The sequence below is a fragment of the Melanerpes formicivorus genome, unplaced genomic scaffold (genome assembly GCF_026170545.1).
Source record: "Melanerpes formicivorus ecotype bairdi unplaced genomic scaffold, bMelFor1.0.p_v2 SCAF_26, whole genome shotgun sequence".
NCBI classification, from domain to species: Eukaryota; Metazoa; Chordata; class Aves; order Piciformes; family Picidae; genus Melanerpes; species Melanerpes formicivorus.
Window position 1 is genome coordinate 9,489,053 of NW_027142378.1, and position 16,659 is coordinate 9,505,711.

A 16,659-nucleotide genomic window follows, 5' to 3' on the forward strand; every position below is an offset into this window, starting at 1 on the left:
TTTGGAAACCCAACTATGATCTAATAGCTGCATTCTCTTGTCAAATATCTGTGAATTGGCAATGTTGGTGTAAAAAGATTAGTGTTTCTCAAAATCAAGAGTCAAAAGATTTCAAAGCAGCTGCAGCTATTTGGTCTCAGCTGTAATCCTTGAGAAGATCCCCTGTCCATGACAGAATCATTGAATTGGTTTTGGTTGGAAAAGATCTCTAAGATCATCAAGTCCATGCAACAATCCTCAGTACATCTTCTGGTCACCTGCATCATTCATAGATTCACAGACTGCATCAGATTGGAAAGGACCCTCAATAATCATCTTGTCCAACCTCCCTGCAGTAAGCAGGTACACCTCCAACTAGATCAGGCTACCCAGGGTTACATCAAGTCTGATCTTTAATGCCTCCAGACCTCAAACAATATCCCTGGGGAACCTGTCCCAGTATTTTGCCACTCTCATTGTGAAGAGTTTTCCCCTTAGGTCCAACTTAAATCTACCCTGCTCCACTTTACAACCACTGCCCCTCATCCTGTCACTACAAGCCCTTCTAAAGTGTCCCTCCACAGCCTTCCTGTAGGTCCTCTTCAGGTACTGGGAGCCCCCTATAAGCTCTCCTTGGAGCCTTCTTTTCTCCAGGCTGAATAACCCCAACCCATCCTTATAGGGTAGGTGCTCCAGCCCTTTGATCATCTTTGTAGCCCTCCTCTGGACCCATTCCAGCAGATCAGTGTCCTCCTTGCATTACATCCCTGGGAGCTGGACACCATATTCCAGGTGAGGTCTCACCAGAGCAGAGCAGCAGAATCACTTCTCTTGACCTGCCGGCCACACTTCTTTTGATGCAACCCAGGATGCAATTTGCCTCCTGGGCTGCAACTGCACACTGCTGGCTCACATCCAGCTTCTCATCCACCAGTATCCCCAAGTCCTCTGCTGCAGGGCTGCTCTCAATCTCATCATCCTTTCTTATCTTGTACAAAATTTGTATGATTTGGGGAAAATAACTCTCTCTATTGAATGTTTGCATCAGGCAGGAAAAAAGAATTAATTACTTCAGAGCAAAGTCACTCCCTTTATTCAGAAGCTCAACATCATCCCATGAGGTACCATCCCCAAGTAAAGTTTAATAAACACTAACCAAAAAGAAGAGAAGAGTTGCTAATACTTACTCCAGCCTAACTGAAGAATCAGACCATTCTCTGTCAAACAGCCAACGGAAAAAGAAATCAAGGCTGAAAGAAAGATGGTTTATGTCATTATTCAGCACCCAACCCCTCAGTATTGTGTAAAATTGCTTCTCTTTTTAAAGTAATTCAGGTCAAGATAGTGGACAGAGAACTTAATCAAATATCCTGAACACTGTTTTAGCTTTATTACAGTCACTGACAGTCAGAAATAGGGGAGTAAGAAAAAAGATACAGAAACACAAACCAGAAATGTGTGCTTCATGCTGAAGTTTTAGTAATTCATGTTTAGAAGTTATTATATGAATAGAACAAATCCATGCTACCCAGTTAGGTAGGGAAGCAGTTAAATACTCTAAAGGTGGAAAGAAAAGGCCAGCTGTAACTGAAGTATAAGAGACAGTCAGGAAACAGGGCTCTTGGCTATGGTGGTAGGTATGGGCAACTTTCTTGATCTTACAAGGGTTTAAAATGTCTTTGCTGAAAGAGAAGTCAGCCTTTGGAAACTTTAAGGGCTATGAGGTCCTCAGATGAAAGGTGAACATTGAAATCTAATGTGTAATAATACAACCATACACACTGAAGGAAGTGGGGGTACATCAGCTCTACTTCCACTAGCAAGCAGATAACAGAAATAAGTTGTCTCATATGATAAACATTCCTGTTAGAAGTAACCAGTAAATTATTCTTTACCTGGTCAGACCAAGGGAGGGCAGAATCAATACCATGAAGATCAAAAATATGTAGACTTTATGCATCATTATTCTGTTCTCTGCAGACCTACCAACATAAAAAGTCACTGAGTGAGAAACCCATACAAAAGACTTTCAGATGTGAAGCATCTAGCCCAGAGAATGCCAGCACCCATCAGACTTCCAGCTTGCTCCACAAGAAGCTGTCTGTGAGATGTTTACTGATTCGCACCAAGCAGGCTCTCAGGGCCTTCCTGGGCAAAGAAAATATCTCTGAACATATCTTGCATGGACATATCTGGATTAGCACCATTACAAGTCTGCACCATGAACAAAGGGATGTGCAACAAGAGCTTGTAAACAAACAACCCTTCAAGCATCAGGCCAAGAGGGATTAGGCAAGTAAAAGGGCACTGCTGCCAAGAAACCAGACACTTAGACAAGCTGCTCAACTGTCCTTGCCAAGTGTCAAGTCTTTGGGAACAACATGACACTATTAATGTTATATCCCTTCTACAGTAGCAGGAACATCTATCTAGTGACATGCTGTCCCCAAAACAGTGCAGTGATTTCTATAAACAATTCAGACTCCTCAAGGTGGCACCTGATAGGACATGAAAGCTACAGAGGCTTTATTGTAGTAACAGGTAGCCCTTGGGCAGTGGGCAACAGATCAGTAGAACTATGCTGAGACTTGAAATCAGATCTGTGACCACTAGTGACTTTAGGAAACTATTTCAGCTGATTGAGAAGGACTCAAAGTTTATGTGCTCAGTGTAACTACTGAAAAAAACCACCAAACAAAACACAAAGCTGTTGATGGAAAGCATACAACTTTGATAAATACCAGTAGATTCTGGACATGAGGTCTTATAAGGGAATGGTATAAAAAAATTGAAAAAGAATATAAACAAATATGGGCTACAAGCATTATGGTGAAAGACTGAGTGGAGCTGGTATTTGGTATGCAGCAGAAGCAGAATTCTTTCAGTTGAAAAAGACCTCTAAGATAATCAAGTCCATCAACCCAACACCACCATGTCCTAAAGTGCCATGTCTACACATTTCTTGAGCACCTCCACGGACAGTGACTCCACCACCTCCCTGGGCAGCCTGTTCCAATGCCTGACCACTCTGGCATCAAAGAAATTGTTCTTAATATCCAACTTCAACCTTCCCTGGCACAATTTCAAGCCATTTCTTCTCATTCTAACACCTGATATGTGGGAGAAGACACAATCCCCACCTCAGTCCACCCTCCTTTCAGGGAGTTGTAGAGAGCAATGAGGTCTCCCCTCAGCCTCCTCTTCTCCAGACTGAGCAAGCCCAGTTCCCTCAGCCACTCCTCACAACACCTGTTTTCCAGAGCCTTCATCCACTTTTTCAACCTTCTCTGGACACACTCCAGCACCTCAATGCCTTTCTTGGAGTGAGGGACCCAAGAGTGAACACAGTATCCAACAGCAATAGAGTTGCAAACCAAGAGTTACATCCAGACCATTTTTTCCCAAGCAAAGAACAACAAGCTGTATGCCCTTTTCCTTAAGCAGCATGCCAGTAACTGAAGGACTTTCTGTTGAAGTGGGATTCTAGGGTTAGTGTTGTTCTCAGCCTGAAGAGAATCCAAACCCACAGCTCCTATCTTCCTAGGGAACAAGTTAGTTATGGCATCAGAGGTATTTCCCATGCACCTGTGGAAGCTACACCCCAGGCAAGCTTACAGAGTTTTTTTCTGGGCTAAACACAGAGTATGGTAAGAAGCAGGGGAGAAGCATAGGGGAATTGCATGGTTAGCTTACACTTGCTGTGCTGCTTATAAATTACCCACAATCCAAACTGCTAGTTATAACATTAGAAAGAACTGAGGACACAGCATTCCCTGCTACAAGAGGTCTGCAGATTTAAGAGATCCATGGAAGAGAAGCCCTTTCTCCATTTATTTTAGTAATTCAGCTGATAGTTTCATAGTTTCATAGTTTCATTCAGGGTTGGACCAGAGGGAAATCTTGCTTACTTTGTCCAGTGGCACTCCAGCAAAGTTGAGTAGTAGACAATTGTTGGTAGCAAAGCTGAGAAGGACCAAAGCAAGAGCGTTGGGAAAAACTGACTGACGATGGGATTCTGGTGGAGGAAAGAGAGTAAGAATAATTAATTATTAAAAATATGTTAATGTAGTTGTGGTAGAACAGAGGCTGCAGTGTTCCCTTTTTGTACATTACAGCAGTTTGGACTGTGGAAACTACTCCTTTTAAGACTGTATCTGAATATAAATGCTCAGCACCCGTGAGCAACACAGAAAACTAAGAGTAGAATTGGGGATTAAGTTCCATGCAAATGAAGTCCCACAAGCAGACTTTATGTAGTTTACAGTAGCTTAGGGAAAACGAACAGTTTGAAAGAGACTCTAGCAGCAGTCAGACTAAGACCAGATATGTAAGCTAACCTGTTCTGAACCCAGCAAGTGAAATAAAACCACGGTATTTTACTTCAGAGTTGAAAATCTGAATTCCCTCCTTCTCATCATAAAAATCAAAACACAAGTTGGACTTGAAATCCCATTCTTGGCCAAGGTTTTGATTACAAATCTTAGAACTATATAAAATTTGGATGGCAAATGTGGTTTTTTTTCCTACAAAGAAATACAACACTTACAAGAATATAAAGTTTCAAATTCAATTATTTTAGCCTAGTACTATCAGGGAACAAAAGACTACTTAAGTCTGGACATACTTGTGTAAAACAATCTTGAGAACTTCAGCTTAGCTTTTAGACATTGTTTCATTGCCTTACTATACACCTACCAGTTTATTAACTAACATTTAGGCCTGATTCACAGCTACATCCAATCACAATGGTAATACTCACATTGAGGTAGTGAATAGGTTTGGTGACATTGAACTTGTCCATGGTTGAGATGATTATGGAAGGAGTGGTAAGAAAGAACAGCACAATAAAAAGTAGTAAATTAATGCAAGCCCATCTAAACCACCATTTCAGTCCATGCACTGAAAGATTTTTCCTGGAAGGGGGGAGAAAGGGGAAAGAGAGAGACAAAAATAAGCAGTAAGCATTTGCTGTTAAAAAACTATAAACTGTCAAGTAACAGGTGGCACTGCTTTTTCTGAATTGAGCTTTCATATCAAAGTTACATAACAAAGCACTACACAAGTCTCAGTCACTATTAGGGGAAAAGAAAGAAAACTCTGCAACCTTCCTTGAATGGTAACAAACTGCACTTGCAGAAGAACAGCAAACAAACTGTCTAATGTAGTTAAGGGCTGGGATGTAACACTCCCACTGTTTAATAATAGGGAAGTATTAAAAACCAAGTTGGAAGTAGAAGAGACAGAGAGAGAAAAAGATATAGAAAGTTTCTGCAAGGAGCATAGCTATCAGAGGCAGAATCTACCAAGAAACTCTGATTTGGAAAAAATGAAGAAGATTTAAAACCCATGCATCCTTTCCTGCCATATTAAAACATCAACAACAGGTCTTACACCAGTCAGGGTCTTTAATGTCTGAAACAGTTCCCCAAAGGACCAGAATGATTTCAAACCCCAGCCAAAGCCAAGTATTTAGAAGAGACAAAACAAGGGTACAGAGGAGCTCAGTAACATCCCCACTTAAGACAACTCCTTTTGTAAACCTAGGTTAAGCAACCTGACAAATCCCTGTGGCTCCTCGTCTTCAAGGGAAGGAAAGAAAAGAACATGGACAGAAAAAACACCCCACACTCAACGAAATGTCATCTTCCCCTCTCAGAGATGCTCAGAAAAGCTTTGAAGTGTTTCAGCCCACTGAGCCTCAATGATCACTTCCTGTGTCCGTAAGACAGTGCTTGAAGTAAGGAAGAGGCAGTGAAGTACAAAGACATGCAGGAACCTTTTCATGGAACAGGCAGATTAAACTGACACCACTTGGAAAGTAGCTTGCAAGAGATTCTTTAATTCATGTCTCAAAATAACACAGCTGCAAAAGACACAGCTAAGAATTAGGGCTGTTTGCTTTATGGTTAAAATTCTGTACTCTATTCCCAACTGCAGGTCTGGAGAAAACCTCTCTGTTATCAGGAACAGAAGGCATAATCATGTTAGAAGTGTATTTAAAAAAAGGAAAGGAAAAAACGTTACATGCAGGTAAAATACAGCAAGTTGTGCACTCCTCCATCTCACCTGCAGTTCTGGTTTGGGCAATGGAAACATCACAACAAATCTACTGTTATATGAACAAGGAATTAGAGTGACCCAACCTCTTTGCAAAGCAGTTGGGACATGTTTAGTCCTTTTTAGCCTAAAAGCATGAGAGACACAGGGAAGAGTTTGATTCCAAAAAAGCACTGATCTTTTCTGACACTCTTGTCAGTGGTGGGCCATGTCTGGGAAACTACTGGGTCAAAAAAGAGAATTTAGAAGACAGCTCAAAGTTCACAAAGTGGATCAAGTTATGCTCTTGTTGGCAACACAAAAAAAAAAACCCAACCCATGTTTTAACTTTTTTTCAGTTAACTGGAACTGAAGATACCAGAATTCTGGGGCTCTTCAGCTTGGCTAAAAGAAGGCTCCAGGGAGACCTTCCAGCAGTCTTCCAGTATCTGAAGGGTACAAGAAATCTGGGGAGGGACTTAGAGACTTTTTACAAGGGCTTGTAGTGATAGGATGAGGGGGAATAGATTTGAGCTGGAAGAAGGGAGATTTAGACTGGGTATTAGGAAGAAAATCTGTACAGTGAGGGTGGTGAGACACTGGAACAGGTCACCCAGGGAAGCTGTGGATGCCTCCTCCCTGGAGGTGCTCAAGGCCAGGCTGGATGTGGCCTTGAGCAACCTGGTCTAGTGGAAAATGTCCCTGCCCATGGCCAGGGAGTTGTAACTAAGGATCTATAAGGTCCCTTCCAAACCAAACCATTCTATGAACTCTAGGATGTGAAATGGTAGTTGGCTTCTGAGAGGTCTCCCCACGGCCAGTGAAGAACAGCAGCAATGGAAAGAAAGATGTGATCAACCACATCCAAACTGCACTTTGTTCCCTTCACCTGCCCCCATGCCAAACCTATACAAATAAATGGATGTAGGACAGGAATCTTACCAGCAAATATTCTCAGGATAAGGAGCATAGGTAACCTCCCAGTTTGATACACACAGCTCCCTGCTGTAGGACGATGGCTGAGGTTCCCCTTTACATTTAATACTCTGACACTTGCAGGCATTGAAATCCTTGAGGATACTGTAAGGAAAAAAAACCAAGAGGATTTTTCCAAACTCTTACACCTGAAAATGTTGCATATGTAAGGAGAAAAGACTGGGAATAGTGACAAAGGGGTTTTTTTGCTTTTAATAATTAGAGATCAAGACAGCACTTAGACAAGAATGGAACATTGTGTTATGCATGTAATGACCAGCATATAATTACTGACAGGTCTTTGAGACTTGACAAAGCTGGAGACAAGAAGTCTTGGTTTCAACTGTTCAGTGCTTTTACCAACATGAACAAACTGCAGTGACTCAAAAAAAAATAACAACTAATGTAATAAAAAAATAAAATTAAAAATAACAAAACTTGAAAGTATTCAAAACCTGAAAGAATTGGAAAACATAAACATAAAGACAGACAGTTCCTCAAACACCTCTTGATGTAGTCGCTTTGACTTGAAAGCAATTGCCAACTGAAGGCTTGGTCTTGCTCTCTCATTACAATAGTATTAAAACTCACCAGTTTTACCTTGAGTAAATCAGAAGTTTCTGTGTAGCATGTTGGTATTCTCACAATTCAAAACATGAGCCTTTTTTTTTCCCCTCTCCTAAACTAATCACAATAATTATTTCATATCTTCTAGTATTGTGAGGAGACTGACAATCCCCTTGGGTTTTTTAAACAAAACTTAAACATGCCCATAAGAAATTATTTCTAAGATTTCTCACAGCACCAGCAAGGGAAGTGCTGGGCAGACAGTCAGAGACAGCACAACTTGTAAAAGAAGTTGCACTCCACATGAGTTTTATTACATTAGTGTAGAAAGAACATAATATATATACACAGGGGGTTGGAACACCTCTGCTATGAGGACAGGCTGAGGGAGCTGGGGTTGTTCAGCCTGGAAAAGAGAAGGCTCTAGGGAGACCTAATAGTGACCTTCCAGTACCTGAAAGGGGCCTATAAGAAGGATGGAGAGAGACTGTTTACAAAGGCCTGCAGTGATAAGACAAGGGAAAATAGTTTCAAACTAGAGAAGATTTAGGTTGGATGTTAGGAACAAGTTCTTTACCATGAAGGTAGTGGAACACTGGAACAGGTTGCCCAGGGAGGTAGTTAAGGCCTCATCCCTGGAGATATTCAAGGACAGGCTTGACAGGGTGCTGGGCAATCTGATCTAATTGAGGATGTCCCTGCTTGCTGCAGAGGGGTTTGGACTAGATGACCCTTGGAGCTGTCTTCCAACCCAGACCATTCTATGACTCTGCAATATTTGAACAGACAGATTCTAAAATTCCTGAACATGCTCAATTGTGCTGTTAAAGAAAACAGACCACACACACACAAACACCAAGCAAAAATAAGACCCAAACCCAAGAGATTTGCCTTACCAGAATTCAAGTAGTGATGTTAAATTGCCAGCATCTTGCAGCAACAAGTATTTAAGAAAGGCAATGTAAGTATTTTGACAGTTTATTAAAAAGAAAACCATAACAAAATATACAGAGCAAGCTTTAGCACCACCAGCCTTACTACCAAGCATCATCACCACCCAAGCTTCTACAATTATCTGACTGCAAGAACCTCAGCCCTGGCTTCCTGTTTCTCCCATTCCATTTCAAGGCTCCTACTAAGGGTACCAAAACACTTTCCATTTAATAGTAGCTTCAGCTTCACATGTAATCTAATTTTCCATAGAATGGAGTCCACCACATCAACTCCAAGCTAAATAAACTAAAACCTTTTCAGGTCTTGATATTTCAACTCAGAGATGCTTGTAGTGCACCTCAGAATATGCCCAAGGAGAGATTATCCCATCAACATAGTCTATGATAAACCCGCACCTAGAGAAGGACCTTCAGTGCTTATTTCTTCTAACAGTTTCACATCTTAAAATGTTAATTCATGCTCTAGATTCTCTAAACCAGGAATGGGATAGATTTCACCACACTACTCAGTTAAAGAGCAACAAGTAAAAGTTTCTCCAGCATCTCAGTATCTTATAAGGAATTCTATACCCTGGATTCCCTTGGAAAAAAGGCCTGAAAGACTCTCTAACATGACTTGAAGGTCAAAAGAATGCAGACAATTTAAGCCTGAGAGGCTATGAAGAATAAAAAAGGCATGACGTGTTATTTTAGTAATACAAATATTATTCTCTGCTTCCTTTTACCCACTCTGTGTGAGCACAAGACACTCACACGGAGCCAAAAGAAAATGAGAGGCCACATCCCTACAAATGACTGAGTGAAAAGGTCTGAACAACTTCTGATATTGGGCCTACACATACATCTTTAACAGCAGGCAAGAGAGGTACATAATGTGTGTGTTGGAGTGAATCCAGAGGAGGGCTACAAAGCTGATCAGAGGGCTGGAGCAACTCTCCTGTCAGGACACTGTGAGAGTTGGGGCTGCTCAGCCTAGAGAGAAGGCTCTGGGGGAGACCTTATAGCAGCCTTCCAGTAGCTGAAGGGGGCCTACAAGAAAGCTGGGGAGAGACTTTTTACAAGGGTTTGTGGTGATAGGACAAAGGTTAAAGGCTTTAGATTTAGATTAGATGCACTGAAGAAGTTCTTCACCACGGGGTAATTGCTAATTGGACCATTTCCACATTAGAAAAGAGATAAATCAGTAACACTTCTCCAAGAGCCAATTAATCTGACCTACTATTAACCTACACTGATGGACTGGATCCCACACAGAATAGAAAGGCTCCTCATCTGATACATGTTCAGAGCCATTTAATTCTTAGATATTCTCTTCACTCAGCATAGAGGCTAAATGCACACTTCAGGGAAAACTTACCAGAAAGCAAAGCAGATCAAACCCAGGGATGGTTCAGAAGAAGAAAGGAAGAACCAACATAAGCAAGCAAATGAAACAAACAGGAGACCAGTTGTACTACCACAGTTAAAAGACAACAAACAAGACAGCAGATGAAACTTACTAGGTTGCCATGGATTTCTCTTGAAATGTTACAAAAGCCATTCCCAGTGGGTTATGAAGAACAGTTTGTTCCTCTTTTGAATACTCTTCCATCAGTTCATTTCTAACTTTGGTATAATAATCTACAGCATCCTCCTGTTGGGAAAATGATGACTGTTACAATCAAGTACCAGATGGCTAATATCTTCATTAAAACACAGCTTAGACAAGTCTCTCTTCCTCATCCTACTTCCACAAATTACAGATTACATCACAACAAGATGACAAACAGACAGGAAGTTGTTCCTGTACTTCCATTTTTACACTAAGATTGCATTTCCAAAGCTTTGAGGAATTCCTTTTCTGCACAGCACAGGAAGATGAAGGATGGGCTATCTGCACTAAGTGAACAAGGAGTTTTCTGAAGCTCAAGATGTTACCCCCAAATTATTCTCTCCTAACAATCTGCCTAGGTAAAACTAAAAGCAAACAATCTCTTACCCTTTCACATCCTCTGATTTCACAACAGCAGAATTGTCCACATGGCTTAGGATTGATCTGGACTCGCTTGCCATACTTCTCATGCAGGTGTTCATAGTAAGTCAGGCTTTTTTCTGCTTGTTTCCTAGACAGAAAAGTACATCCATAACATTTTGCAAGAAAACAGTACCAACAGCATGCTTAAGAAGAATACAATCACCAAGAAAAAAAAGTGCTGTCAAGGACTCATCAGTCACCAGAGACTTTCATATACCTTGGGTCTGGCTACTCAGAACACCTTATTTTCAAGTCTGTAATGGCTTTATACAGCCTACACTTGTAGTGAGTTTCCAGGAAAAAGAGCAGTGCCCAGCTCCTGTGACGAGCACATTCAACCAAAGCAGCAGGGTTTTCCACTTTGCACTGCCTGACAATACTTAAATAAATACATAGAACTAGGAAGCCAAAGCTTTTCTTATGCAACACAACATATCACAGCTACCAGGAATGGGCTGAACTCCACAATTCACCTTAAACTACAGCTGAATCAAACTGAAGTCCAGACCAGCGCTTTAAGAGGAGAATTCATCTCTAGTATGTGCAACCTTAGCACTACTGGAGTATGTTGATCAAGGACTGTCAAAGCACTCATGAAATTAAGCTAAATTCAGATAGGTTGTAAAAAGAAAATACCTTTTTTTGAAAAGATAAATAAGCTTGGCTACATCATAACACAGCTGGACCTCCAGCACAGTGCAGGTGGGATAGGCAGCACTGAAAAGGAATGAGAACAGTAAAAACACAAAGTACAAATCACAGACTGTTAGTGGCTGGAAAGGATCTCAAAAGATCTAGTCCAAACCCCTGCCAGAGCAGGATCACCTATACCAGATTACACAGGAATGCATCCAGGCAGGTTTTGAAGATCTCCAGAGGGGGCAACTACACAACCCCCCTGGGCAGCCTGTTCCAGGGCTCTGTCACCCTCGCAGTGAAAAATGTTTCCTCATGTTTACATGGAACTTCCTATGCCTCAACTTCCACCCACTGGCCCTTGTCCTGTCATTGGGCATCACCAAGCAGAGCCTAGCTCCAGCCTCTTGGCACTCATCCTTTACATATTTATAAACATCAATGAGGTTACCCCTTAGTCTCCTCCAAACTAAAGAGCCTAAGCTCCCTCAGCCTCTCCTCATAAGGAAGATGTTCCACTCCCTTCATTTTTGTGGCTCACTGCTGGACTCTCTCAAGCAGTTCCCTGAGGTCCTTCTTGAACTGAGAGGCTGCAGCCTCACCAGGGCAGAGTAGAAGGGGAGAAGAACCTCTCTCAACCTACTAACCACACCCCTTCTCATCCACCCAAGAATGGCATTGGCCTTCTTGGCCACAAGAGCACATAGCATCACTGATGTCTAACTGACATCTGAATCACTCAATTCCTTTCTCAACTAAGTACCACAGGGTGGAGACTTCCAGTTGCTGGGAGCCTCTTTGAGATGAGATGTGCAGCACTATTCCTAAGTAAAGGCCATGTGGGAGCCTGAATGGAAAGTGTGGATACATAGCCATTTCCTTAGATTCTATTTTTAAGATCAGCTGGCTAACTTTACTGAAAGACAGTCCCTCCTGAATTCTGACTCAGGAATGAAACATGCTTTTAGAAGAGAGATGCTGTAACAGTGATTTTAAGCAGTGCAAAAATGAAAGAAAAAAAATAAATGCTTGTGGTGCAGGTACAAGTAGCAGGGCATTTTCAAACCTCTTGCTCCTCATGATCCTGCTCAAGGACGGAACTTACGTAAAATGGTCTTGTATGGTCTCCTCCTTTGCATTTTTTGGAAGGCCAGTTATAAACAAGGTGCACTTAACCTGCAAGAGAAAAAGCAACTTCAGTTTTGAGAAACCACATCATAAAAGAGGGGAAGGAAAGAAAATATGAGGAAGACATAGCACAGCACAAGTAGCTGTGTTGTACGGGGTGGGGGGGAAAGGTAGGAAATTGTTACTGTGATGGGAGCCACATCTCCCAGGCACCCAGTACCAGAACAAGAGGACACAGTCTCAGGCTGCGCCAGGGGAGGTTCAGGTTGGATGTTAGGAAGTTCTATACAGAAAGAGTGATTGTGCTATGGAATGGGCTGCCCGGGGAGGTGGTGGAGTCGCCGTCATTGAAGGTGTTCAGAAGGAGACTTGCTGGGGTGCTTGGTGCCATGGGTTAGCTGTTTGGGTGGGTTGGATTGGTTGATGGGTTGGACATGATGATCTTGAAGGTCTCTTCCAACCTGGTTTGGTTTATTCTAATAAAGGTTTATTCTAATTCTATTCAAGATAGTACCAAGTCCACCTTCTACATTGTTAATAGGTTACAGCAAAAATCCACAAATCCTTCCCCAACACCCCCCCCCCCAATCCATTTTCACAATTCACTTAGTGGAGCTTTGCTTTCAGTGAATTCCTTCACACTTATGTCACATTCTAAGCAGGCATGAGGCATCTTAGCAATCTGCAAACATGCTGTATGACATTTTTCCCCACCCCAACACAGAAACTTACTATATTTTCTTCTTTATATGTGACATACTTCATGTGATGCCTCATGAAGACAACAGTCAGAATCAGGTAAACAACAGCAAAAACCGTGTGCAGCCACAGAAGGTTATTGCTGTCAGACAAAACGTTATGAATATGAGAAATAGGAAGTAGTTGTGATCAAAATGCTAAGCAGATCAGAACCTCTCACTGAACATGAACCAAGAAGGCAGTTACTGGTAGTCATGTCTAAGCAGATGCCCTGGGCAGTCATTAGGGTTACTTGCTTATCAACAAATTCTATGAGTAACAGACCTACAAAGAACCCAGATACTTTTAGGCAGCATTTGGCTTGTGCCTTGTCATTCAGATGACCAACAGCACACACTTGCCCAAATGGCTTTTATTTGCCTTTTTAACTCCTATGCTGAGTGCATAATTGAACTCTCCTTCAACACAATTCTTATTCCTTGTTCTGTGGAAGATTCTTCAGTTGTGTGAAGAGCATTAATCATTACAATTAACCTAAAATATAACAACCTATTATACAGCTTAAAAAGTGAAAAATCACCAAACAACAAAAAAAATCCCCAGTGGTTGCTAGGATTCATGTGGTTAAAAAACCAAAATGCACTGGCAGAGACTATTTGACATAGTACCATGGCTAGATGTAGATTGATTAAGTAATCAATCAGGAAAAAGTGTACAGTTTTGTATCTCAACTATTTCACAGAGAGTTTCTAAAACACAGAGGTAATTTTAATCATGATCCTGGATGGAAGAGAGATGCACACACATCAATCTGATGTAAGAGAATTTAAGTCATCTGAGTTACACCTTGTAGTAAAGCTGTCAACTCTATTTTCTTACTGAAGTATGGGCTCTTTGAATGTGGAAATTTCTGAAAATAATATCACTAGATGCGCAGTCATTCATCAAGAGAAACGTGTGGTGCAAGAAGCAAGAGCTGAGCGTAGAAGCCAAGCCTCCAGATTTCTTATCAGCACTGTAACTGCATAGCCTGAAGCAGAACATATCCCAGTTTCAGCTGAAGCAGCATGAATAAGTAATTCCTACCCCATGAGCCATGCTGCAAGAAGCAATTGGTGCATTTAGGGACTAGAGCAGGAAACAGGCATAAGCACTGAACTAGTCTGCAAGATTTACTTACCCAGTTTGTAAATTTACTATAGTTGTTCTTCCAAAACTATAGGGATCTTTGTCTAAGAACAAAAACAAGTAGCTTAATTAGTTGGTGCAACATTCACACACACAAAGTCAGCTTTTATTCTACTTTTTGTTTTAATGTTGATATACTTTTTAAATGTTGAGCATCTTCATTATTGAAGAGAGATGTGGAATGGTAACAAATGCTGGACACAGTGTATTGCATTTTAAAGTTATGGAGGAGAAAAATCCCCACCAAACCAGGATTGTATCACATCCAACCCATCAAGAGAACTATTTGTAGTTTGTATTTTTAAAACCTGAACACTAGCTCTTGGCAGCAGTTCCCTTTCTCCCTCCTAAACTTTTTCACATCCACTACCAACATTGTTTAGGAATCTGAACATACTTCTTTCACATTTTTATTCCATCACTCATTTGTTATCTCAGGGTTGTTTTTTCTAACTGCATTAATTCAGTGTTGACAAAACAGTACTGATAACTTTACTAAGGTCAAAAATGAGAAAGGTTCTGTGACACTGTTTCTCCAGATTGTCAAGCATCTTAAAAACTGATAATGTGAGTGGAAAATTGAGTGCATGCTCACAAAGGAAAAAGAGCTCAGAGCATCTGGGAAGCTAAACAATCTTCTAGCATTGACGGGCAAACCACATTACAAGTCGCCACAGCAGAAAGAACTGCAAATGCACTAAGTTAACAGATGGTGGAAAGGGAGGAAGAAGGGAAGAGACACTAAAACTTTCTTTGCTTTTCAGCTGTATTTTCTAGCATCACAAAAAATGAATTAAAAAAAATAAAGCAAGAGCTGCATTCTCCTGCTTTAGAAGGACAACCACAGTCTTGCTATCTGAATTCACAGAGAGCATCTACTGGTATCCAAGATACAAGAACTTTTATCAGACTAGCTAGAGAAGGACAGTGCACACAAATTGATGCATGTGACAAAATCCATTTTGCTATAAGCATACAGGGAGTAACTAGACCAGAAGAGGGAACTACACTCTAAATTCTTTGAAGGCACTAACATCTCTCTCTCTATTTTGAAAGGAGGTAAACGCAAGTCACTAGAGCACCAGCTGCATTGGATTTGATTCTATAGAACTGGGGATGCTGGCTGAGAACACAGAGGTGGAAAGCAAGAAAGGAGAAGTGACTGTGAAGTGATAAAGGATTCTTAGATTAAAAAGAAAAAGGCAAAGGAAAAAAAGCACAACAATGGCCTTGAAGTAAGCAGATATTAGTATAAACAGATAATTGCTAAGAAAACCTCATAAAAGAGAAGTTGGAACTAGAAGAAACAATACTACAGGTACAAGATATCCCATCAGAGACAAGGCCTAAGTCACAAGGCTCTTTAAAACACAGGTAAGAGTAAACTGGAAACAAAAACTGGGCCACATTATTGAGGACACTGGAAAAGAATAAATTATAGGGACAAAGATCAGCAAGGTCATTACAGAAAACAAGATGCAAACATTGCAGTACAAGAACAAACAAAACAAAACACATGCAGGTGCTCTGCTTGAGAGCTCCTGGGAAAACCAAACAAGTCTTGACTTTTTATTTTGTTGTTGTTTTGCCTCACTATTCACTAAGGTGATCACAGAATGGTAGGGGTTGGAAGGGACCCTTGGAGATCATCAAGTTCAGCCCCCATGCCAAATCACAATCATGTAGGGCAGGCCACACAGGAAAACCAGCAAACACCCACAGCAAACAGCTCTGTAAACATGATTGTGACAATACTGACACAAAGCCAGGTATAAAATGGGCTTAAAAAGGCTCATTATCAAAAATAGAAGAATGGTTAAACAAAATTTAACAGAACTCTGTCCACATGCAATTTCTTTAGCAACCTGAATGGCAGCCTGGAAGATACACTTCCTGTACTTGTTGAGCGTGAGTCATTAATCAACAGAGCTAGACAACATACTGCCAGGCAGAATCAGGATAATGGGGTGCAGGCTGACAGCTGGCTGAACATGAGCCAGCAGTGTGCTCAGGCGGTCAAGAAGGTCAACAGCATCCTGGCCTGGATCAGGAATGGTGTAGCCAGCAGGAATAGGGAAGTGATTGTGCCCCTGTATTCAGTACTGGTGAGGCCACACCCTGAATACTGGGTTCAGTTTCATGCCCCTCACTACAGGAAATACATTGAGGTGCTGGAGCCTGTCCAGAAAAGGACAACAAAGCTGGAGAAGGGTCTAGAGAATATATCTGGTAAGGAGTAGCTGAAGGAACTGGAATTTTTCAGCCTGCAGAAGAGGAGGCTGAGGGGAGACCTCTTTGCTCTCTACAACTCCCTGAAAGGATGCTGGAGTGAAGTGGGGCTGGCCTCTGCTCCCTAGTATCAGGTGATAGAATGAGAGGAAATGGCCTGAAATTGTGCCAGGGGAGGTTTAGGTTGGATTAGGAAAAAATCCTTTACTGAAAGAGAGTGGTCAGGCATTGGAACAGGCTGCTCAGGGAAGTGGT

At 41.4% G+C, this 16,659-nt stretch overlaps 1 protein-coding gene across 6 annotated transcripts in view; it reads right to left on the reverse strand.

Moving 5' to 3' along the window:
* The window catches only part of TMEM63A (transmembrane protein 63A), a 37,341-nt gene that overhangs the window by 9,647 nt on the left and 11,035 nt on the right, over nt 1-16,659 (reverse strand). For all 6 annotated transcript variants that reach the window (XM_068153573.1, XM_068153570.1, XM_068153569.1 and 3 more), the window contains 11 exons: nt 14,168-14,219; nt 13,021-13,129; nt 12,266-12,336; nt 11,161-11,241; nt 10,489-10,612; nt 10,010-10,143; nt 6,958-7,095; nt 4,739-4,892; nt 3,888-3,994; nt 1,875-1,961; nt 1,167-1,229 (listed from right to left, as the gene is read on the reverse strand). In XM_068153573.1, coding sequence (XP_068009674.1) covers nt 1,167-1,229; nt 1,875-1,961; nt 3,888-3,994; nt 4,739-4,892; nt 6,958-7,095; nt 10,010-10,143; nt 10,489-10,612; nt 11,161-11,241; nt 12,266-12,336; nt 13,021-13,129; nt 14,168-14,219 — 1,120 coding nt within the window. The remainder of the gene's footprint in view (nt 1-1,166; nt 1,230-1,874; nt 1,962-3,887; nt 3,995-4,738; nt 4,893-6,957; nt 7,096-10,009; nt 10,144-10,488; nt 10,613-11,160; nt 11,242-12,265; nt 12,337-13,020; nt 13,130-14,167; nt 14,220-16,659) is intronic.